This window comes from Cololabis saira, chromosome 16, assembly GCF_033807715.1.
Source record: "Cololabis saira isolate AMF1-May2022 chromosome 16, fColSai1.1, whole genome shotgun sequence".
Taxonomy (NCBI): Eukaryota; Metazoa; Chordata; class Actinopteri; order Beloniformes; family Belonidae; genus Cololabis; species Cololabis saira.
In genome coordinates this window covers 19,213,002-19,238,139 of record NC_084602.1, presented here as the reverse complement: position 1 = coordinate 19,238,139, position 25,138 = coordinate 19,213,002, and the positions used below count along the sequence as shown (strand labels likewise).

Genomic DNA, 25,138 nt, shown 5'->3' with positions numbered 1-25,138 from the left:
GTCAATAAGCTTTGAAGAAGCCCGATAATGATTCATTTGAATCCCTCATGTTGAAGCAGGGAAACATGCCCAAAGGCAGTACCGGGAAGCACAGCTACAATCAAACTCTTAGCTATAAACCAATCCAGCTCGCTTCTACAGAAACTGTTTCCTTAAGGGAAGTTTCCTCATAAAGGATTAATTTGCTCCCATTGTTCTTTGTGCCTCTTTGCAATGAAGAGCATTATCCTATGCAAGTTCTGCTCCTTTGAGGGCTTCCTGGCTGGTACATTTTCGGAACTCTCCTCAGGAGGCCAGAGGGCACAAATACAGAAGATGGTTAAAAATGTCCTTTTACATTCTTTATTGGTTTTGGGTTTCCCTTTCCTCTCTACAAATATGCCTTTTTTTTTTTACATCAACTAAGGACATCTTACCATATTTAACAGCTCTACTTCCAGCATTTATGTTAAGAGACTCTGCATGTGCACCCAACAGTTTTTTCTAAAGTTGTGTGATTTATGCCCCAAGCTCCCATTGAGCTCATATTTACGACATACTGTTTTTTAACATTTTTGCAAGCCAGATAGGTTAAGGTTGCAATAAGGACTCCATACCAGTTTTCTAGTTTGATAAATAACATCACATGGCCTTAATAATAATCATCCACCATCTGTTCTTGCGCTCTTGTTTGCCAAGTTGCTTAAAATTACAAAAAAAATGTTTCCAAATGCCTGTAATGCTCAAGGCTTGTTTACCACGTTTAACTGTTTATTGTGAGGTAAATCTTACCTGTTAGTAATAAACACAATTTACTTGTTCAGTTCACGGTTCTGTTTCTCTCTTTGCTGCTTCTTCCTTTCAAAGCTTTGCTTTTAGGTCTGTGAGCAGCACAATCTGCAGCGAGTCACTCAAGCTGTCCAAATTGCAATCAAGAATAAAAGATTCATGTTTTCACAAGGCACCAATATGTCAATATGAATAACTGGATGACTGTGCAACAGGATATTACTGGAAAGGGGCAAACATGCTCAGTTGGCACGCCAGAGCTCAGTAAAACTTGCGCAAATGCAATAAAACTTCACAGGAGTGATGGTGACGGCTGTGGAGCTGCACTTCCCCCTCGAAGCTGTGTTTTGTTGTTTCTTCCTGGCCTGCCCAACCTCATCAAGCCTTTTCTCAGAGCTGGGAACCGTCAGACCTTTCTTGGATAACCAGACCACCATCTAACAAGAAGTGACTAAAGCAAGAAACCTCGCCAGAGGAGTATTGCATTATACCGGCATCTGCTTGGCTGTGATCCCCAGTGAGAGGAGGCCAGTACTAGCAAGGTTTGGACATGCCTCGGAGCGCCACAGAGCTTAACACCTCGCATTCCACCACAGGGTTTCAAGGGAGGGGTTGTCAGTGGGGCAGCAAAGGAGTGCTGGTAACTGATTATATCACCTCAGAATGTAGTCTCTTGCAACATTTGCCCTCCTCTGCCCTGAATCCCGTTGTGCTCGTCAGCATTTGCATGCTGCTGAATATTCCTCGCTGCCGATTTCCAAACACTGCAGCCGTCTGGATTTATTTGAGTGTGTCAAACTTTGTGTCTGTTTATGCAAGTGTGCGCGTGTATTTTGCGGGAGAGTTGTCCATGGCAGCGTTGTGGTGACTTTGTGTGTTCACATCACAGATGTGACTCCAGCACACATGCACACAAAAAAAGAAAGCTAACATGCATAGGCTCTGACAGCCAGAGCAATGTTTGAGCTGAAGGGTTTGTGTGTTTCTGACGGCTCTGCCATTATATCATTCAGGGGAATGAGAGCACTTTCTGTGTATATAGATATATTCTTATAAAGCTTAACTGCTACCACACACATGCAGGGCCCCTAGACATATCACACAGATGCAATGTGTGCTCGTTTGCCTCTGAAACATGAATATTTAATTCTCTTTGTCTGTCTGACTGTTCGTCCCTTCTTATCCTTGATGTGTTGCAGTCTATCTTTCCATTCCATTTCCATTATATCGGCCTCACAGTACATGAGCATTATTGCGCCTTGTATTTCAGCAATGACCTTTCACCCTCTATGTGGCTCTTTTTCTTTTCTTTTCTGTAAAGTTCTACTTTATCAGTTGTCTTTTGACAAGTCTGAACATTTAGTCCTACATCAATCGGTAAAAGATTAAGAAGTATCCAAGTAGTACATTTGCTAGTTATACTGTGTGGATGCAGACACTGTGGTCCACTTCTACACAACATTAAAACACTTTATCACATCCATATTATGTCAATGTTATCATTTTTCATCAGAGTGATGCATCATCTACCTCCCAGAAATGAGTCATAGTGCAGTCTGACCAAACAGAATCACACTTCCAGGCCTCAAAATAAGATCAGGCTTGTCAAAATGTTTTACTCAACAGTTGCACTAAGTCTTGTCACAACAGCGGCAAAGCTCCAAAGCCACAGGTGTGTTGAGGTTGTCGAGCTGCAGTGTTACTGCACTTGAGAAAATGGCATTAAGGTGGTCAAATAACATGAAAAAAGGGAAATAGGGAAGACTGCTATATTGTGCAAATCAAAGCTTTGCATTTGAAACTTAAAGGCCTTTTCCACCGAAGAAAGCATCAGGTCAGAGACACTAAAACTGGTGCTAGGTGCCTCAAGCTTCGGGGCTTTAGTGCAACAGCCGCTAACATTTGGAGCAAGGGACGGGATTTTTGTGATGAACCAAAACGTCATGAGCATCGTTAAATCACATCTTTGTCAAAGAAGCGAAGCAGATGAGCTACGTTTGGAAAACCAAAAGGTGCAAAGAGATACCAACTAGTCTGACAAATATTTGATTTGCTGTATTCTAAAAAAAAAAAGTATACAATGTTTTTGAATTGGGCTTTTTTTTTTCTTTTGACTCATTCTCAGTAAGTTTCTCTGAAAGCTCTATGTTCCTAATGTTTTATAACCATAGTAAATATGCATCAGAGGTGTTTTGGTTGCCACAAAGAGGCAGATGTTTGCATGGGACAGTGACTGTGAATGTTTCTATTTACATCTGTGTAACAGCTTTCTCCAAATTGCGCCCCACTCCAAACATTCTCTAATTAGATTGGTTCTTGTCTTTGCCCTCATTTGAATCAATGGAAGCCGCAGGTATTGTTGGCCTCCGATAAAGGAATTAAAAGGAAAATGCAGCACGTGCTAACATTGTAAAACTAATTTAAAAGTTCTGCATGACATGCACAGATTTAATGTAATCTGTGGCATCACCATTTGTAAAATGTACTGACTCTTAGGTGCTAGTACAAAATAACAACACAAAAAGCTCCCACAGCGCATCCTTTTAAAGCTGCACTGGTCCATGTTTGGGTCTGATTTTGACATTTTAAAATTGTAAAAGCCTGCTTTCACAACGGAATGAACGGAAAAAGTTAAACTAAAAAGAGGATACTGAGAATTGCGACAAAATCAGCATGGAACATAAGTGATTATTAAAATGATCTAGTCAGCAGTGTTGTTGATCTAGAAGGAACTGAGAGGAATAACTGCACGCTACGCTTCAGAGAAAAACAACATGAAAGCACAGGGGGTGCACCGTTATGGTGTTAAAACCAAATCTGACTTCCTTGATAAGTTATGGTTGGGGTGGTGGCACATTCATGGCAAAATTTGAAACCTCCACAATTCTCCCAATATGCTCACTGTCTCATGAGTTTAGAAACGATAATGGAGATGACTCAGCATGAAACGTCTCGACGACCCTGTATGTGCTACTTCTGTGAAACAGCCGAGCTGCAAGAGAGCCACATCCTGGAAGCTGATTTCAAAGATGATATTAAACCTTTTAAGAGATGCAGTACGTCTGCATGGTAATAAAAGCAGGGGAAGATTCTTTCTGTTCTCTCAAACCACATGACCTTCATGATAAGAGCCCAGATTCAAGCTTTATTGTAACTGCTGTTTGTTTCAGCACCTTGTTCTTATCTGTTTCTTCTCTAAATTACTGCTGAATTTGGTAGAATAATAGTTTTTCCCTTCATGAAGAGCTGTGACTACTGTGCCGGGGTGATGTTTATAGGCGGAGAATGCATTTAAACAGCGAGTAGTATTGTGATCATGTTCTCTTGTTGCTGCAGACTGGCTCATGAAAGAGTTTCAGAGTCACCGCTACAGAGAGGTTTACTTTATGTGCGGTTACTGTTTATGTCAAGTGTTTTTTGCTTTTCTGAGAGGCAGCTTCTGTAAAGCTGCAGGTTACTTTCACCAAGAAGCAGCCGAAAGGACGGTTTGTATGTTTGTTTTGTTTTCCAACCTTTTGGTTTTGCCAGGAGATCAGTTTATCTTAGGACAAATGAATCAGATTTCCTTTTTTATTCTCTTCAGTGAACGCTTCAGTGTATATTACTGCGTCAGTAAGTTCCTGATGCTGACTCAGTCACCAGGAAGCTGTTCCTCACGGTGGGACTTTTTCACTCTGAGCACTAAACACCCAAAAATAGCAGTTTGCACAGCCTGTAAGATAAAATTAAACCGGAGGAGGAACAACAACTGAAACGTTTTGGACGGTACTGATTCAGTAAGAGCGTTGGATATTCTGAGCATGGTCAAAGCTAATAAAAGATGAGAAACTTTTGAAACAAAAAAGAAGGAATAAAGCAAATGGAAAACACATGTTAAATGATGTTAAATGAACCTTTTGCCCTGGATTATAATTCCTATTTTAGTTTTTGTTTCATTTTCTGCTTTCACTGATCACTGACAAGGTTTTTCCCTGTAAATATGCAGACTCATTACAACTAGGATATTAATGTTAAGATAAGTAAAGGTAAATGAACACAGGTGAAGTATTTCTGGTCATCTATCGACTATTTCAAAGAACTGAAACCGAAGCTCAAATTAAAATGCAGTTTAGTTTTAATGTAAAAGGAAATATGGAGAAATGTAGTTAAATGCATGGTCTCAGTCTCTTTTTGTCTTTCTTTCTTTAGCCAAATATGGTTTATTTACAGTAATGTGTCCGTCCTCCAAGTGTTTATACAGATTGGTGGTGTTAATGTTCAGCTGTTAAAGCTGTTTTCAAGGGAATAGTTCATGAAAACGCAGTAGGGAAAGTCATAACGGAAATTGAAATAATTGACATGAAATAGCAAAGATTATGTCGGTTACAGGCTTTGAATGTAATTATTTTCTGGTAGCTGCACAGCCCTACTAGCTCATTATATCACTCATTGTGTAGTAAGAAGTCATACATTTAAAAAACAAAGGAAATTTGTTATTTTTTTTTTAATCATGGGTGCCCAGACTTTTGGATGCCAGAGCATGTCTCCGTCATCTTCCACCTCCTGCTCTCAGTCTGCTTAAGCGTTGATCCCTGCGCCACTCCATCTTCTTACATTACACACAGTAATGAGATTTCATGCGTCAGTTTCAAATGCAGAAAGCTCTGCTTCATTTGATTACTTCACCGCCAGACGGATGATTTAACAACCAGGCCTCCCAGTTGCTGCCTCGTGAAGGGACTTTGGTGGTATAGCAACACTTTTTGCACAATGAGATGAAGGAAGCCGTGAAGATGCAGACACACAGGCTGAATTAGAAAAAGCACCCATGGGTGAAGATGCCCTCTCTCCTCATCTCCCCCTCGCTGTCTCTCATTATTTACTTTCGCACATTCTGGGGCTTCGTCCCCGACTGCTCTATCGTCCATCACAGCTCCTTAGCGCTCCTTCCTAAAGTCTAATTCATCATTGTGCCTCGCAGACCAGATAAAGCCAAGCCATTTAACAAGTTAAGTATGTGTCCTTGGCTGCTCTCGCCTGCTTTTTTCTGCTGTTGCAAAGTCTCTGTGCTGGACTCGTCATCTTCTATACAAAGTTGGTCACTCAAAAAAGCAAGCACAGCCTCACATTAAACAGCTTGGGAAGCTGTAGTCAAAGTGTTAAGCTTTATTTTATGTAATTATTTAAAATTAAGTCACTCAAAGACAGTGAATAGCATTTGTTGAATGGTTGACGCTAGGACTGTTCGATTTTGCCCAAAAATAAAATCTCGATTTTTTTCTCTCAAAATCCGATTTTCGATTACGATTACGATTATTTTGTGAATTGACAAAAGGCAAAGAAATGATTTCAAATATGCTGTTTTTTTATTGAACATTTGCCCCATTGGACTTTAAGTGCAAACTTTGCTCTTATTAAACCAAAAAGGAATGAATAAAGTGCAAAACTCTGTAAAATAAGTTGAAAAAAAGTTTAAAAAAATATAATAAAATATAAAGTTTTATCTCTGAAAAAAAAAATCAAGGAACACGAGCCGGTCTACCCGGTGGCATGTTCCAACGCCCCCTCCTACACTAAAGAGCCTCTCCCATGGGGCACTTGTCGCAGGTATTGAGAGGTATTTCCATCAATCATTAATATGTGTGCAGACAAGGTAAAAAAAAAAAAAAGTGAAAAATCGATTTTACGATTTTCACGTTTTAACATCGTTCTAATTACATAATCGCGAATACGATTTAAAATCGATTAATCGAACAGCCCTAGTTGACGCCCAGTTAAGGATAAACAACTCTTCTGGCAAGTTAGACATTTAACAAAAGTGTGCGGTGGAAAATTAAATTCATGATGCAACTTTGGACACGCATAAAACCTCAAATGTAATCTTCCAGGTACAATAGGGGAAAATCTATTACCGAAGCTCATCCATGAGCAGGCGCACGCACACAATGTACCATCATTCACGTCATATTGAGTGTGAGTCTGAGTTTATGTGGGGGGGGGGGGGGTTAATTGATGCTCTCCAGAAGGGTTTAACACAAATAAAATGACTCCTTATGCCTCGCAGCAGCTAACAGACCTTGTTGGTGCCTCTGTGGCCCAGGAGGGATGTGCGTGGAGTGCGTGAGTGCACGTCTGTGTCTAAGTGGAAGTACCGGTAAATGAGTTGTGTTGTGTGCGAAAAAGCAACTGTCACGTACCATGTAATCAGAATTTGTCATCAGCAGAGCTTATGTTAATGGCAGTATAGCGACTAAGGTGGCTTAGTGTGCTGCTCTCCGGGTGCACAAAACGCACACCCAGATACTGCTAGAGGTGGTTTATAGTCCAATTACCCAGCATGCATCTCAGACAGAAGGGGATTCTAAATCTTTGGATCCTTTTCCACACAATATAACCCCTTCTTCTTCTTGCCCATCAGCTTTAAAGTTGATGTCGTTGTTCTCTTAATAGTTTTTCTATTAGTTTTTTAAAACAGTGTTTAGGGCTTTTTTTTTATCGCAACACCGAATTTACCGACATGGGAAAATTAACGTTGGTTGTTGCAGTGAATGTCGGTAACAGTAAATTTTCGGTTTATCGCCCAGGCCTAACAGTGTTCTTATTAACAATCCATCAAATACATGTAAGTAACTAGTTGCTTCTTACTGTCTGAATGACCTTGAAGCAGGAAAAGGAGCCTTTTGCACTGGTTTTTACTTGGGGGGAAATTCATCCTCCTTTCTGTGAAGGACTAAAGGTGTAATATGTCCCAAACCTACTCCTCTGAAGTTTGTACACAATGACTAACCTAACTGAACATTAACCTTTGCAGGTCTAAAGAAAATGCAAAGCACAATTGACTGTGTAAAAAAGATTATAAAATGAAGATAAAAGTTTAAAGTAGTGACAGATTGTAATTGATTGGCTCTGCAGCATCGGGGAAGTCCTCGCAAGTATCATACAGAATGAGTCGTCCATTGCGTTGGAGCTGGAAAAAAGATCAAAGGGTTAAGTGAGTTTTAGCAAAAGTCTTCAAAATGATGCTGCTAATAAATCACCCAAACAGATGAACCTATAGACCTCTGACTACTTCAACTTAAGTGGGAGGAGAAATCTAAACGCTGAGGCTATCGGGCATGAATCATTTGCCCAAACTGAGGACTCTCAACCTTTGATCGCATGTCAGCAGCAGTAGGCGTTCCCAAGATATCGTTACGGAAGACAAGTCTGACTCCAGAAAGTCTCAGTAAAGGAAGCGGGTTGAAGTTTAATCATACTCCTCAGCTTTTAACTTCTGAATGACTCTGTTCAGATAATCATTATTCTACTTTTCTATTTCAAGTAAGTCTACCCTGAGGGTTCCCCATCAGTCTGTTTGTGTTTCTTCTCCCGCTCATACTCTATCTATGAATGACAAAACCAATTTAAAAAAAAAAAGCCTACTAGATGTGACCCGCGTGCCCCTCAGATACATGATAGATCCATCCATTCTTTCTAATCCCATCCTCCATCCATTCATAGTTGCTACTGGCCTAGTTGTCATGGTTACCGTGCCCTCAGCATCACTAAGCCTTGCTTGTAAGTTGTGCTGCCAGCAGGAAAGCAGTTCACGATAACACGAATAGATGTAAGATCCATTTGCTAACAAACCGGGGATTCTCATACGTTCTCATTTATCAACTGATGGGAATATTCATTCATGTATCCGTCTGGCTTCAAAGGCAAATGCACTGCTTCACACACAGGCATGGTGTTAGCACACAGGGGAGCTTTGACAGAAAGTCAGCAACATTAATCATGTAGAGAGTGTGTCTGCAGTGTGTCATAGATAAGTCTGTGTATTCTTAAAGGTCTCATCTATCGGATTCCCAAGCTGCATTGCCAACCATTAAATGCCATCATGATATATTACCTCCAGAATAAACAGAAAAATCCACTCTCATGCAGCCTGGAGGATGTGCAGAAGAGGATTCTGGCATCTCGTCGCACACTGAAGTACAGTGTGAAGGCACACAAGTGCTCCATTTGAAAAGGTGGAGGCTGGCAAATGTTACCTGGAAGCATCATCTAAAAAAGGTTTCCTGTGTGTGCATGGCCTTGCCTTTCATAGCACCTCTTATTTTACAAAAAAGGAAGCGGGGAGATGCAGAAAACACACAGTTGCCATAGTTTCACGCTTCCCCTTTCAAGGTTGATTAAGGGAAATGTTCCTGACCATTCTCATTGTTTATGGTTCTCATTAATGCGGGTGCTGATGGTGTTTATTCCCTTCACTTCCATTTTCCTTCCTGATTTAACTTGACATCAGTTGCATTCCCTGTTTTTTTTAAGTTGGTCTTGAACCCCCCCTCCTCCTCCATTCTCTCAGTATCTCAGCAGTTTTTAAATGTTGCACCCAAGAGCATGTAACCTTTCGCCCTTGTTGCCATGACAGCGGTGTCATACTGTATGTAGTGAAGGAAATGCAAGGTTTCACTTAAAACAACATATTTCACGGTCAGTATTCCCATATGCGGCAGTAAAACCACAAACCCGAGTCTGTTACACAAGTGAAGCGATGCGGCGTTCACTCCCTCGACTTAATATGCTGATCTTTGATCATCTCATTGTAATTCTGTCTCTTCATCGTCGAGGTTTAACAATTGCTTATGTTCTTCTTACAGTGATGCCACAAAAAACACACGCTAATCTAGGCTGTGTCATCATTGTTCATATGCAGATCCTTTGAAGAATCACTCACTTTAAAAGGACTTTAATGAGTTTTCGTACAACCAAAGTTTAAATTGTCAAAGCAAATTTTGGTTACTCAAATAATATTTTCTGTGGCTCTGATGAAAACAGACTCAACCTGATATCAGCCTTTTTTTAAAGGATAAAACATGCTAATTTTGTCTTATTGTGTCTAATAAAGTGTAAATTGGACCTCAAGATTGTGAGTTCAGTGGGTGTCCATCTAACTGCAGTTTACCTTTTTCACTTGTGGCTTCTTAAGGTTTTTAAGGCTTTTTAAGGCCTGAAACGCCAAATCAGCCTCATGATAGCGATCATTTGTTTACTGCTTGTTCTGTGCAACCAAGCTGCCTTGGGACAGTCACATTTATTACATAATTGCCAGACTGCAATTATCCAAACTAATACCATCCATTTTGCATAATTGCCAGATCTGTTTTTCCCTCACCTGAATCATGTATTCATTTTTTGTTGTTGTTGTTGATGCTTTACTCCTGTGAGTGTTTAATAGCATCATGTCTACATGTTGTTTATCTGCTAACTGCATGCGTTTTTCAGTGAGCATCTGTTGATATTTATCTCATGTTTTCAGTTTAGTCGTCTTATTTGCAAATCCGACCACGTAAGCGCTACTGTAGTTCACATTTGAGTTTCAAGAAAAAACACCTGGTGAACCCAAAAAAGGCCATTTGTTGCATTGCAGGAGAAAAGGTTTCTTTTTAAAAGCACTGTAAATATCCCAAACTTGATTGTGAAATAAAATAATGTAAAGTTTTTACCTTCCCATTCCAATATCAGCTCTTTTTTTTTTTCCAGAGAAATAAAACATTTATCAAGATGTTGTTTTAAACGGATATCTTCATAGTTTGATTACAGAACCCTGTCAAGTTTTCTAAAAAGCTGTGTCCCATTAACACTTGAAGATATAATGCCACAGGTTACTAAACAGAAGTATTTGCACCCATGAAGCTGAAAATAAAAGGAATTCAGATCCCACTGTAAACACAGGATTATAGCTACTTAACCCTTACACATCTTTTAATACAAAAGTAAATATAAAACAGCGGGATGGCTGCTGCCATGTTCCATTAGTGTGATTGTTGTACACCTGTGCTGTGTCACCCAGAGGCAGTTTCTCCCGCGTCAGCTGGTATTTCCCCCTAGGGAATCAAGGCTGAATCCAGAGAAGAGGAAGGATGGCTAGCCAGGCTGGGTACAGTTCTTAGGGAGACAGAAAATCAATATAAGGCCAGACGTTTTTAAAACCTCCGACATCTGAATTAGCCATGAAAAAATCTATCTTTGAGAAGACCCAGGAACTACTTACTGATATGTGTGAAGTGACTATCTTAAACCGCCCCGCCTGCTGTGAATAGCTTAGACTCTTTGAGTGTGGGAGAAGTTAAGCGATGACTTTAAAGATGATTAAAAGCTCAAGTGATCTCGGTGTGTGTGAATCTATGCGTCAGAATCTCCTCACGCAGGTGTTTCTCTGTTGTGAAGCTGCAGGGCTCCGTGTTGCACACTTCCTCTGACTTCATTGTATTTATATTATTAGCATCCACTCTTCTCTCCATCCGTCTCCTTCGTTTCCCATTTCACCCTAAATCGTTCTCTCACTTCTTCCTTCTATTTTGGTCTCTTTTTTTCCTGTTTTGTTGGTTTTGTTTTCGTTCCTCCTCCAGGGCGGCCACTGTGGCCACCAGGCCTCTTGTCAGCCGGCCCGGCGCTGAGCTGCCTATCATCTTACTGCCATCCTTGCTGCTGCTATTAATATTGCAGATGCCAGCACAGGATTTCCTGTAGCTTCGGTGCTAATCCTGTTCTACCTCTGGAACACTTCCTGTCCATCCACCTTCCTCTTGTTTACGCGAGTTACTTACATCCGTGCCTGGTCGAGATGTCAGACGTTCGCTATAGTCGCTCAGTGAGACGTTTGTAGAGTGAAGCGCAGTGATTTTTATCGCAGTTGTGTTTGTTTATAAGGTGCATCAGTGTGTTTGTGTGTGAACAGATGGGGCAGATGGCAAAGTCTGCTAAAGAATGAGTATTAACCTCGGACGTGAACTCAGCCAGGTCAAAACGTGTTGCCATGCGAACCGCCTTCAGTTCAGCATTTTTATTGTATTCCCTCTATGACATCTCTTTGTGTCTTCTTCTTCTGAATGATGTACTTTGGATGGAGCTCTTGTCTTCTATCTTTATGTTGGAAAGCAGCTGGCACACTGACAAAGACGAAGATGATCACATTAAGTAGCTGCGGATTAGGACTCTAAGCATTTGCTGCTTCCGTACTCTGTAAGCCTTTGGGCAGTCGACCATGTTCAACCGAAACTTTATTTTCTTTCTGCTTTTTGGTCCTGTTTTATGTGATTATTGAAGTCTGTTCTGGGATAAGCTGCAACTAAAGTGCCAAGAGGATGAAACTGTTTCATCTCCAAGCTTCCTTACTTATATCTTGTTTGTTTCTTTTACTTTTTGGTACATACCCATTAGTGTTGCTGGAAGGCAAAAGGAGACCCAAAGAGACGATGGCAATGACTGGGACAGTGGAAAGGGATAAATGAAGGATAGGTGGAAAGCTTTGAGCGGAGGGTGAAGGCAGGTGTGTGCCAGGCTCCTCACTTCAAATATTTAAGGGTTTCAGGCTGATTAAAAGAGAGAAAGAGACATTCTCATTCCCACCTGAAAGATTCTGGTGTCTCACTGCTGACATGTCTAGACATTTCTCTGCGAACACACACACAAAAAACAGAAACCACTTTTGGGACTCAAAAAATTCCTACATAATGAACTATGCATCGTCATTCTGTGGGGCTGTAAACCAATACTTGGTTTTTCTTGTTTTTTACCCCTGCAGACTTGATCGATCATAATTAACGGCATTAGTGATGACTAATAAATCTTGCTAGTTTTAAACTGGCTTTGGACAAAAGCAGCAGCTGATTCACCAGCTTTCAGATTTACAATAAAAAGCATGACTGAGGTGAAAGAAGAACCTTCAGCAGTTAGCTCTATAAAGGACTCCTATGAAAGAGTTACATGTTTTTGTAAACAGCCAATCAACTGTGGGTCCTGCAGCAGCATTCTTTCTGGTGGGAAAAAAAAGAACAGAAAATTAAAGTGATAAGTTCCGCCCTATTAAAATATTGGTAATTTTTAAGGATCTAATGTCCTGCGTAGTTGCTGCTTGCAGTGCTGAGCTTCTGTTTGTTCACCTCCTTTCTGTATCTCAAACATGGCAACAGAGCAAATGAAGCACATTTTTTAAGTTACACCTGATGCATGAAGGGTAACGGTAACCTTTACTTCATTACAGCAATATCTCTCTCTCTCCATCCAGCTTGAACTTGATGAATTAGTAGCAGGTAATACCATCCATCCACTATCTATACCCACTTATTCCTGTTCAGGGTCGAGCAGATCTGCTGAAGCCTATCCCAGTTCTCTGCGGGTGAAACTCAAGGTTACACCCGGGACAGGTTGCCAGCCCATCACAGGGATGCAAATAGCAGGACGTGCACAGAAGGAAATACAATGCTGCCAAGCAGACCAGACTCAGTTTTTGCAGTCCACCTAACCTGAAACATAGTTACATTTCTGAGGTGGTGAATGTCAGACTACAACAGAGATCATCTTAAAAATCAACATAAGAGCATAAGTGACCCATAAGAAGGAAACTTAATATTATCAGTCTTCTATTATATGCAGATTTGCAGTGCCAGAAGTAACACTGATAATACGTGATAGCAGGCAACTGTTGGGTAAACTGGTGTTACATTATGTATAAGTCCTTGTTTTTTGTGTAGCTAAGACAAGAAAGTAGATGTACCTCCAGGCCCCTTATCAATTTTGACCTTTTACTGTTTTTACATACTATTTTATTAGCAACATTTTACTCAGCCCTGCGATTTACTTGCGACCTGTCCAAGCTGCATCCTGCCTTTCATCTGAAGGCAGCTGGGATAGGATCCAGAAGACCACTGTGACTCTGAATAAGATGGATGGAAATGTCATTAATTCTAATTAGCTTGTATTTGAACTTCAAAAACGTCTGGAAGTGAACCGGCAGTAGCTTTTCCCATCTTGAATCAGTTAACATTCAGAGCCATAAAGTCATAGAGCTGAAATAAGTCAGTTTTTTGATTATTGAAACATCTTATATCATAAAGTTTTGATTGATTGAGCACCCCACTAAAGTTGTTTTACTTTGAACATGAAATGTAAAACTCTTTTCCTTCTCTGTGTTCTCTGTGAGCATGCTGCTTGGGCTTCTGTCTTCCTCTGCTCCTCTCCACGCTGCTGTTAGCGGTTACACTTCCCAAACAACTCGGACACGTTCCTGCCAGTCACGTGCCACGGCCACAGAAACAACTGGAGGACGCTTCCTTTTTTAACTGGATCTTGGCTCGGAGTTGAGATGATCATTCTTCATGTCCAAAATCTGCTTCCTCTGAAGAGAAAGATGTTTTGAAAAGAAAAAAAAAATCCTGGAATAATTTAATTATCGCTGAGTGAACCTTTTAAAGTGAAAGCGAGATGGCCTGAAAACTATATAATACAGTGTCAGTGAAATTTGAACTCTTGAGAGTAAAATGAATCCTATTGAATCATTTTGATACTTTATTTGTTCTTATGGTGGGGAAATGTGAGTCTTTCCTCTCTTTCCCTTTTGAAAAAGGTGATTCTGTCATTAATAAAACTGTCAGTTGCAGCCTTTTCATGTTGAATAATTGTTTCAGATGCTTCCTTTAGTACAAGTCTTCTACTTGTGTAGATTACCTTTGCTTTGTTGTATTCCTGCTTGTATACTTTCTGCACTTAAAGTCCATCTTGGATTCCTTGGTTTTACAGTAATGAGACTGACTTAAGTGTAGTTGGATGAATGTTTAGATTTCTCTGACTCCTCCATATAAACTTCCCATTTGCGCCCTCCTTTTCCCCAGCGGGCGCTCTCTGTTTGAGCAGCCAGAGCTGTCATGCATTTGAAAACGTGCAGGTGCTCCAGCTCTTTTCCAGGAAAGAGGACAAACTACAGTTGGCGCAGTCTTGCCTGTTACTGCACCGTGTTTCTCAGATAGAGCAGTTTGTTGCAGCTGAGTGAACCCCTCTCGGGTTCATGCACCATTCACGGCTTTCCCTCTAAGAGCTGTTTTCTTCTCAACTCTGCCCTTCCATCAAATAGAAATAGGTTTGAGCTATTATTCTGAGGAACGTCAACAAGACGGAGCTGTTGTAGCGCTTTGACCTCCATGACCTTGGCTACTGCCGTTGGACTGTTGATTGGGGCCCCAGCTCTGTGTAGCGAATGGCAGAGCCAACACTTGCATTTTTCTGTGGCAAGCAGCGTGAACATGTCCTTACTTGGCTAACGCTATCGTATTTGGAGCCTTTTCTTCTGGACTGGCTGCAAACCTGCACTGGCCCCTTGTGTTTAGCTGAGATCATTACACCCCGGCGGCCTCAGACATGACACATCTGCTTTCTGGCAGTCAAAGGGAGGACTACTATATATGGAGAAGCAGGTGTTGACTCAAGTGTGCTTTTGAATAGTTTTCTTTGATTTCACAGTGAAAACATGTCATTTCAGGATTATTTCTTGTAAGTTCTCAAGCAGTGAAGCCAGGGGAAATTGCCAGCCTCAATCAGGATTGTCAAGTTCACTAGTTCACTTGCAGTTTTTTTCCTTTTTTCTCTTTAAGCTTTTAATTCTAAATACATGAAGTTTGTTTTGAACCGTATCTTTAAGGGAGTTACTCCATCACTCCATGTCCTTGTTTCTTTTTCCCTAAAGAAGAAACTGTTTCCTGTGCAACTCTTTTTCCTCTCGTGCCATCCTCAACGAATCGGACCGTGGCTCTCGCTCTTTTTCAGAGCTTCACTTCCCATTTTAGGTGACGACTGCGTGTGCAGATTGTATCTCTTGCGGTGTTGCATACAGAAAAGAGTTGGCCAACTGAGACAGAAGCTGTGTTATTTGTCAGACGGTTGAGAGTCAGTGTCACCCGTGACGGCATCAGTGACATGGAAATATCTGGACCGAGACATGTGGAGGCTCTTATTCCGCACCAGAAACCGCGTGCCACAGGCAAGTGGCTGCCTTTTCTCATGCGTGCTTGTTGATAACCAACATTTGATGTGAAGCGTGCGTCTGCGTGCGTCTTGTGTGCGTGGGTGTGAGTGGGTGGCGCCGGCCTGGCCCCATAGTTTTCTGGGGGACTAGGGGTTTGCCAGAACCTTTTGCCAGCTGTGCGCCTGTGGTGTGGTATTTCGGGAGAAGTGGAAGGGGTTTTTTCTGTGTGAAGGTGGTTGCCAGGTTTGACCGCTCCTCAGTTGTAAATTTAAAGGCTCCTTCCACCTTTTTTAAACAGTAAAAATGCTGAAGCGTTTAGCTCCTTTTTTTTTTTTTTTTTCAGTCTGCGAGGACTATCCAGGAACACATTTATGTGTCCGTCCGTAAATCATTGGTTCTCTCAGCAAAATGAGACTGAAACCGCTCAGCGAAACCTTCCCAACTCTGCTCAGGCCATAAAATACCAAGCAGACTCATTTCAGTCTTAACAGTACCGACACACTTGCTACTGCATTTTTCAAAAAATACTTATGTTGCTAAACAATATCAGCCTGTTCATGTGCGATTTAGTGCTGTTTGTTTTCAGTGAAATGCAAAATCTTTTGGTGAGATCTGTGCGGTTATACCGGGAAACTCTGCTTCACCGGTGCGAGCAAGTTGACTTTATCGAACAGGAAGGAAGTTTGATTGCCTCAAGTGAAGAGGAAGCAAAACCTGGGAGGGAAGAGAAGTTTCCTGTCAGTAATGTGGCAACTGTGACTGTCATACTTTCATGTACCCCTGTGCGTGTGCGTGTGTGTGTGTGTGTGTGTGTGTGTGTGTGTGTGTGTGGATATTTGTGCAGTGCATCTGTTAAAGGAGAGCTGAGTGTCTCAGTGATGCTCCCTGTGACTTGTGTTAACTGTTCCGTTCAATCACCTCCTATAGACCGACAGTCACATCACCTGGGTAGAGAGAGACTTTGCCACGATTAGACTCCAGGTAAGCTGTTTCCACCTCCAGTTGGTTCCTCCGTAGCTCCTCCCTTGCTGCAACATTACCGCTGCTTTCTGCTGCTTTCCATCCACTTCAGACTGAAACACTTGTGTATTTCTGTGTCTCTTGCCCTCTGGATATTTAATCCACCAATCACAACAGTATTAAGCGCCCGGCTCTTCAGCACATAGACCGCAGTGCAGCTCTGCTAAAGCCCAGTACCGCTGCCGTTTGGTCAAGAGAGAAGTTGACTCATGCGCTGTATTTATTCTGCATGGGTGTGGAAATGGCTGATTCTCTCAGGTCAACAAGACATTTATTGTATTAGAAGCAATGAAACACAGCAAAGTAGGGGAGGGGAAAGGGAAAAAAGGGCATGTTTGGCCTTGCAAAGATTGGTTTTTGGTAGGCAGATGAGCAGAAATGGAATGGTGTGATGGGAGGAACATGCAGTCACTAAGGAAAATCTCAGCTGTTGAGGCAGCCAGTGAGACGTCTGAATCCTTGCTGCTATGTTGACGCTGAGGGTCACGTCATCCTCTATCATCTCACAAACAACTGAAAATGGCATGGGGAATAAAGTGTTCTTTACTTAACATTTTATTGCACAACCGCTGTAGCCCTGGGTGACATTTCAGCATCCGCCAACAAGGTTTTTGGTCCGCTCCTCCTGAAAAATCTGTTCTAGCAATCTCAAGTTTGAAAGGTGCCTTCTTCAAACTGAGCTAAGATCGGGGTCCCTTAAGAAAAGTACAGTGTGTTCTCATCAGTCATTCTTAAAGGGATTTAGCTGGATTTTATGTCATTATCCTGTTTGAGCACAAATTTACTGGAGACTGAGGCTTCGGTTCTTTGATTGACTGTCATTGAGCCTTGTTCAGATTCAAGGCCTCCTGTGCCAGATGCAGCTAACTAAACCATAACATAACCAAGCTCCTTCCATGTTTCACACTAGGTTTTGTGTTCTTCTTTTCCTTTTTAAAAGCTTTTTCTGTGGAAAACAGCAGATATAATTTGCCCCCAAAAAAAGGCATGTTTTGTCACATCAATCCAAAACGGTGTTCCCCCAGACACTTTGTGGCTTGGAAACATGCATTTTAGCAAATTCAAGTCTTGTTTTGTTAATCCACCCATCCTAGTCAATGGGGCAACAATCTAAGCAGAGAGGCCCAGACCTCTCTCTCTCTATCTATCTCTCTCTCTCAAGCCCCCTCCAGCTTCTCCAAGAGGAGATCTAGACCAGGGGTCGGCAACCCAAAATGTTGAAAGAGCCATATTGGAGCAAAAACACAAAAAACAAATATGTCTGGAGCTGCAAAAAATGAAAAGTCTTGTATCAGCCTTAGAATGAAAACACATGCTGCATTTATTTATATTAGTTATAACTGGGGGAAGATTGTCTTTTTCATTATGCACTTCGAGATAAAAGTCAAAATGTTGAGAAAAAAGTCAAAATGTCGAGAAAAAAGTCGAAATGTCGAGATTAATGTTGAAATACAATCTCGAAAAAAAAGTCGAAATGTCGAGGAAAAAGTCAAAATTTCGTGAAAAAAGTTGAAATATTAGGAAACAAGGCGAAATGTCGAGAAAAAAGTCTAAATTTTGAGGAAAAAGGAAGAAAAAAAGAGAAAAAAAGGAAAAAAAAGAAGAAAAAATGGAAAAAAAAGAAGAAAAAAAGAGAAAAAAAGGAAAAAAGAGAAGAAAAAAAGGAAAAATTGAAGAAAAAAAGGAAAAAAAAAAGGTCAAACATTTTTGAAAAAGCTCCAGGAGCCACTAGGGCGGCGCTAAAGAGCCGCATGCGGCTCTAGAGCCGCGGGTTGCCGACCCCCGATCTAGACCTTTCCATCCACGAGGATTCCTAATCAGATGCCCAGTCCATGTCAGCTGGAGGAGCAGCATCTCTTCTCCAAGTCCAGCTGAGGGAACTTCTCAGCCCATCTCTAAAGCAGCACCCAGCCACCTTACAGAGGAAACCAACTTCAGCCACTCGTGTCTGCAATCTCATTATTTTGGTCCCACAGTCCATGACCGCAACTGAAGGTGGAAACATTAGATGGAGTGGTGAACAAAGAGCTCCCTCTTCTCTTCACCACAACAGACTGGTAGTCTCCGTTGCTGCAGATCCTGCACCCATCTGTTGATTTTCTTCCCCCACTCGATATAATTGAACTCCTCTATTTTAAGCAGCACCTCCCCCCCATCCTTGACAGGATATTCCACCCTTTTCTGACGGGGAACCGACTCTTTTCTTTGTGTTCTTCTTTTAATTACGGAGTTCTCCTGAGCCCTTTTCCACAGAGCCCACAGAAAAGTGACTGCAGCTTTCATCAGACAGATGTTTAACCTAAATGTATCCAAGGGTTTTGCTTTGCTTCTTCATCCATCATCCGCACTAGCGCTCTGATCAACCTGGGGTTGTAGTTCCTCTTGCAGCCACCTCCTTAGAGATTTGGACGGAACATTTTCATCTGTTGTCACAGGGACATGAAGTTGCTTGGAGATGACCTTTCCAAACTCTTCAGACAACTCCCTCCTTTCTTTACTACTGAAATTAGTCCAAACTACACAGTGGCAAGTTTTCCTTTTTAAATGTTATTTAAATGTACTACACCTGGGATAGTGTCTACCAATTTAAGTTGACCAATTAGTTGAAAGCAGGACATTAATTCAGTGATTTATGATCATTTTTTTTTGAGGCATCAATAAACCTTTTCGTTTTTGTAGTCACGCAAGCCTACATGAGACAATTTCTTTTAATTCAATAACTTTTCAAAATAAATCGAACATTATTTGCCAACATCTGTTTATTTTAATCTTGTTTGCAAATGTGTTTCTTTTCATTATTTCTCACCTTTTTGCTTCTGTTCATGTTGATTACCGTGTCTCTCTCTCTCTTTCTCTCGGTTGGTGTTTGTTTTTTACAAGTCTGAGAACTACAGCAAGCTCTTCCTTCCTGCTCGCTTTAGTTCCAGTTCACATCAGCTGCAGCCAGCCAGTCGGTCGCTCGGTGAAGACGCAGAGGTCTGATCGCACCAGCGCAGAGTCGCAGAGAGCCAGGGAGTGCAGGAGATGAAATGGAAGAGAAAAATAAGAAAGCATGACTAAAAAATTATAGTAAGCGCTTCCCTTGCTAAAGGAAAAGAGATGTAGTGCAGTTTTTTTTTCTTTTACAAAATTTACCTGCAGCCTGCAGAACAAATCTCAACATGAGTGCACAAAAAGGGTGTAAAGTGTGCTTGTGTTGAGATTTGGTGAAATTTGAGATGATTTATGCGAGCCAGCGCTGTATTTACCTTGTTATGGATGTGGGTTGGTTGATAAAACAGTTTGTGAAATGCTGAGATGGAGAAGGACAAGAGGAAGTTCAACCTGAGCCGCATGCTGTCCCTCTACCTGTTCAGAAAGAACAAATCCTTGACCGGCAACCCTGTTCACTTTAACGGCAGCACCGAGAATGGCCTGTCGCCTGAACCGAGGAGCCAGTGGACGGTAAAGTGCAGACTCCTCACCTTGACATCTTCTTAAGCTGTAGCAGCCGGCCTCCACGGAGCTGTCCGCGGACCCCTGTGGTTGTAAAAGTTACATTTCTATGAAGTGAAATGGGATTTCTTACCGCTGCGATATGCAGAATAGGCTTTTTGCTGGCTGCTATCGAGCTGAAAGCCTTCATGTTCAACCAACTATGGTTTCCTGTTGTCGAAAACAGTCCCAGCCCGGGGTGGTCTGTGGCTGCTTTGTTGAAACTAAAACCAGAAATAATTACAAATAGTTGTTCTGTTTGACAGTTGACTAAATAATGAATCTAAACTTTTATTTTGATTCATTTTTACATTGTTTTACTAATTCAATTCAATTGAAAAGTTTTTATTTTTAACATGATAGCAGTATAAAGTAATAGATGCTTGAACACACTTAAACAATGAATGCCTTTTTGTAGGAGCAACAGTCTTGACATGTTCAAAAAGGAGTAGGAAGAAGTAAAAACCTATGACCTCCTACCCCTTGAGCTCAATAATACTTTCTCTGATGGACCCTTGTTATTGGATATCAAAAAATCTTGACGTACTAAGAGATTAACCCCCTTCAGGTTTAATCACCAGTTGAATTCATAAAACACTCAAAGGTTTTGACCTCGGAGCCAAAATGGATTGTTTTGTTTCCTGTCATTTCTATTTCCAGATTCGGGCCCTGATCCTCAAATGTATATTTAGCAAGATTTGTCTTGTTTGTTTTTGGGTTGTTTTGTTTTGTTTAAATCAAGCTTCTGATGACACATCCAAATGATTATCTGTACCACAAAAGATATTCCATGTTCCACGTCATGAATCTAAAAAGTTCAGAGTTTTACAGGAGGAAGTAACAAAAGGGTTTTTCTGCAAACATGCAGCTGAGTTTAAAAATGCCACCCGTTGGGTTCATGTCAAGCAGCTTGTCATAAGCCGGGGCCGGGGAAGACGGGGACGGAGCGTTTAAAGGGCGGCCTCTGGAAGACCTGTTGTCTCCTTGTTGATGTTTTTCTGCTGATGACTTGGGTGTGAGGTCGACACCGGGTCGGCAGCGAGCGTTCGTGTTTTGCAGTTGGCAAGAGGCATCAGGTGTACTCCACCCTGTGAAGAGCGTGTGAAGATATCTTAGAAGTCAAAGGGTCACACAGCAAGTCACTGCTGCACCCTTTAAGAGCAGCGCAGTTCCTCTTAATGTTGAACTCATTTGCAGAAACAACAGCACAATAACGAGAACTTGCTGTGAAATATTTCATGCCCTCTCTCTTTTCACTTTGCTTCCTCTTTCTCAAGAGTTTTATTCTGATCTACTGTTATTTACAGCTGCTCCTGTTTGCATTATAAATATTTTCTGCCAAGTTTCAACCGTCACAGAATCATAACAAGTAAAGCATCAATCGTTATTTATATCGAGTTATCTGACTGGGTTATTTTTCTTTTCTTTTTTAAATTTTGTAGGAAGATGATGACATCAAGGAGATCAATATTACCCATGTGGTCAAAGAGGGCTCGGAGAAGGCTGACGCCTCTCAGTTCGAACTGCTCAAGGTTTTGGGACAGGGATCCTTTGGCAAGGTATCAAGGTTTTGCTTTTCTCTTCCTCCTTTGTTCCTTCAATTTCTGTCCAACCAAGAGCTGCTAAGTTGTTGATGATAAATAACGTGTGTTTTCTGCTTTTTTTCTCCTTTTTTTTTATTTCTTTGAAGGTGTTCCTTGTGCGAAAGGTGACCCCTCCAGATGACAACCAGCTTTATGCCATGAAGGTCCTCAAGAAAGCCACACTCAAAGGTACACAACCCTGCAGTATGCTTGAGTTTATGTACTACACTGGGGCAGTTTAAAAGGCTTAAGCTCTTATAAACTTTATAAACCAACACCAGGTTCAGAAGTCGCTGATCAAACATATCACCTCCATAACAGCAGTTCATAAAATCACGGATGCGCCTTTTTTTTATTTTGCAGAATTGTCTTGTATGCATTTGTTTGGAGCTTCGGGTTCCTTGGTTTTAGGATATCCTGTTTTGTTTTTGTTTTATTTTTTTTGAGCAGTTGTAACCTCAGTTTCACATAGAGGGCGTGCACTTTTCCTGTAAGTGAAAGGAACTTACATACGCTTAGCGCAGACCACCCAGCTATGAGTGCGTTTTTCATCTCTGTGCACAGCTGACATGTGTGGTCTCGTTCATGAGATAAACAAGAGGGCATTCGATTTGTTCCCACAATCTTCTGTTCTGATTCATTTGATTCAAATCTGCAAATAGGGTTTAATCCAAAACGATCTCCCTCTTTAGTCAGACTCCTTTTAAAGGCTTGAAAGTATTAATCTGTCAACGCACAGTTAACTAGATTTTTATTTCTCTCTCTTGTTAATTTCTTCCAAGGTAATTCCCATGATTAACGCAAATCACTCAAGAGACGCCAACAATTCACACAACAGAACTTACTTTTCTAATTTAATTGAGAAGACCTTTCAACTTTATTATGCAGTCAGAAGGAAGACATTTGCAGTCAAATGTTTTGTCAGTAAAGGCAGGAATCCAACAGTTTTTGTGGATCCAAAGACTCCCTCTCTTGTTTCCTTTCGTTAAATGTCACCAAGCTGTCATATTCAGTCAAACAGGCGAGCAGAGACATGTCTTTCAGGACTGAGCACGCCCACCTTTTTAGTTTTTATCAAAACCTTCAGAACTAAAAACTACACTTATGGAATCACATTTTAGTCACGGTGCCTATTTTTTTGCTTTCCTTTTTCAATTTTAAACCTGTTCGGTTTTATTATTCCATAGAAAAGATGCCAAGTAAACTTATTTGTTAGGATTGTTTTATTTTTTCTATTTCCAAAGACATACTTTATTAGTCATTCTGTTCCAAGTATTCTGTTTAGTGTAAAAGATGTTTATAAAGTCGCTGAGCTCTTATTCATCCATCAGTGAGGGACCGGGTGAGGACCAAGATGGAGAGAGACATCCTTGCAGATGTCAACCACCCATTTGTTGTCAAGCTGCACTACGGTGAGTCAGCCTGTCGCTTTCCCCAACACTTAATACTGTTAATGTGACTTTAAAGTCCACAAATTTGACAGAATTTGCAGCTTGGAGCTAAATGAAAGATGTGTGTTTTTGCAGCATTCCAGACTGAAGGGAAGTTGTACTTGATCCTGGACTTTCTCAGAGGAGGAGATCTTTTCACCAGATTGTCTAAAGAGGTGAGTCTGCTTTTAAACTGTGGTGTTTGATGTTCTGAGGTCGAGCTTTTGCTTCTTTATCCTAGTCGTGTAGTCTCTTTGCTTTTTTTCAACAAATGTGTATCTATTTTTTTTCTTCCCATGTATTCCTCACGTGACATCTTTTCTCATCTTTCCATCTTCGTCTATGGCTTGGTATATGCCTGACACCTCCCAGGTGATGTTCACAGAGGAAGATGTGAAGTTTTATTTAGCCGAGCTGGCACTGGGACTGGACCACCTCCATAGCCTTGGAATCATTTACAGGGACCTCAAGCCTGAAAAGTAAGTGCAAACGCATGTGTATTTTGACAAAAGCCCTGAAAAGGTCTAAAACTTTGCGGATCATACTCATGCACCAGCTATCAATAAGAAAATAATATTTCTTTGACTGACTTTGCCGGTGTGTTTGAGGCCACTTCTGTCTAAAAATTCATAATTTGGTGAGTTGTTCACATTTTCAAGGTTCTGTGGCATCACAGACCCAGATATGAGTAGCATCATGCTGCTTTGTCATCTTTATATCCCCTTTCACATCATGCTACATTTGCTATACCTTGGAAATGGGTTGCAAAAAGTCCCTTAGACACATCTAAATTTTAAAAAAGCACACTCTTTTTTTAAAAGAAGGTGGAGTATATTTCGCCCTCCACCGTTTAGATCAGCTGCTGTTAACAGAGTTGTTAAGACATGGTTGAAAACAAAGCTTTTCAACCCCTGTGTGGTTTAAACCAAATGTCAGATATTCATCAAAACATCAGACAACTGTATTAACTTTTCTTTAAACAATTTTTAATAGGACGACAGACTAATGACAGAACAGGAGGAGAATAAGCCAGCATTCAGATATAAACATGGATATTTTGCTATCTTTGTGGAAAGATTGTTAAACTTGCGACAGAGCTTTTCACTCGAGGTACTAAAAGGATATAGCCTATGTATTTTTTTTTTTAAATCTAACAAACATGAGTGCATTTCTTCCTTATCTGACACCTCCTAAAGCAGTTAAACTCTGCGTTGTTTCAAAGAGCTTGAGGTGTTGTTCCTTTTTTAGTGAACTCTCTTTCTGTGTAAAGCCAGCTGTAGATATTGTCTGCACTTCCCCTGTTTTTGTGGCCTTTTTATGACACGTAAGAAGAACAGAACAAATTTGTCTCTGCTTTGTTACTATTGATCAAAAATACAGTCAGGGAAGTTTTTTTTTTAATCATTACATTACAACTTTTGGTACTTTTTTGTTTATGCCCAAAAAAGGTATATTTTGTTGGACACGAGAATAACTGGTGCCATGTTTTTGCCTTTAAATATGTTTAAAGGTATGAAAACATTAAAGTTTTCAGTTATAATTGCATAAATTGTCTATATTTCTTTGCTTTATATACTGTCTTGGGGTTACATTTGCATAAATGTTAAAAACCAAATTTTCATAAATGGGGAAAAAATAAAAGCGATTTCATCCGTCTCTGTTTCCTCCCTGGATCTGTTTGGTAATTCTGACCCACACGATGTTTCTGAAAGCAGTTCTACCAGCATTCTGGGAGCTGATTGGTCCTTACAGCATCATTAGCTGCCAATACTTGCTGTTGAATCTCAATATAATACTAATATTAGTATGTTGCATAACTACAGTCATATAATTCATGCAACAGCTGAAAAAACAGTTTTATTAACAGTAACCCAAATCAATATCGGATCGAATCAAAGCGTGATAATCGATTTTGAATCTTAAGAATCGGAATCGAATCGATTCTTGATATTTGAATCGATCCCCAGCCCTAATTTGTACAATTATGTGATGCTCTGAGGTTCATATCTCGGCTTTGCCACTGTCTCCTTCTAGCATTCTCCTGGATGAGGAGGGACACATCAAACTCACAGGTAAGTCTTTAGACACTAGTCTCTCCAGCC

At 40.8% G+C, this 25,138-nt stretch overlaps 1 protein-coding gene across 3 annotated transcripts in view; it reads left to right on the top strand.

Moving 5' to 3' along the window:
• rps6ka1 (ribosomal protein S6 kinase a, polypeptide 1) overlaps positions 1-25,138 on the top strand; it is a 64,817-nt gene that overhangs the window by 27,736 nt on the left and 11,943 nt on the right. Inside the window, exons 3-9 of one of the 3 annotated variants that reach the window (XM_061743895.1) lie at positions 16,457-16,510; positions 21,466-21,582; positions 21,714-21,795; positions 22,938-23,018; positions 23,133-23,212; positions 23,409-23,515; positions 25,071-25,108. In XM_061743895.1, coding sequence (XP_061599879.1) covers positions 16,457-16,510; positions 21,466-21,582; positions 21,714-21,795; positions 22,938-23,018; positions 23,133-23,212; positions 23,409-23,515; positions 25,071-25,108 — 559 coding nt within the window. Of the gene's footprint in view, positions 1-16,456; positions 16,511-19,831; positions 19,994-21,465; positions 21,583-21,713; positions 21,796-22,937; positions 23,019-23,132; positions 23,213-23,408; positions 23,516-25,070; positions 25,109-25,138 lie in introns of those variants that run through there. The other 2 variants (XM_061743896.1, XM_061743897.1) reach the window with 2 other exon arrangements.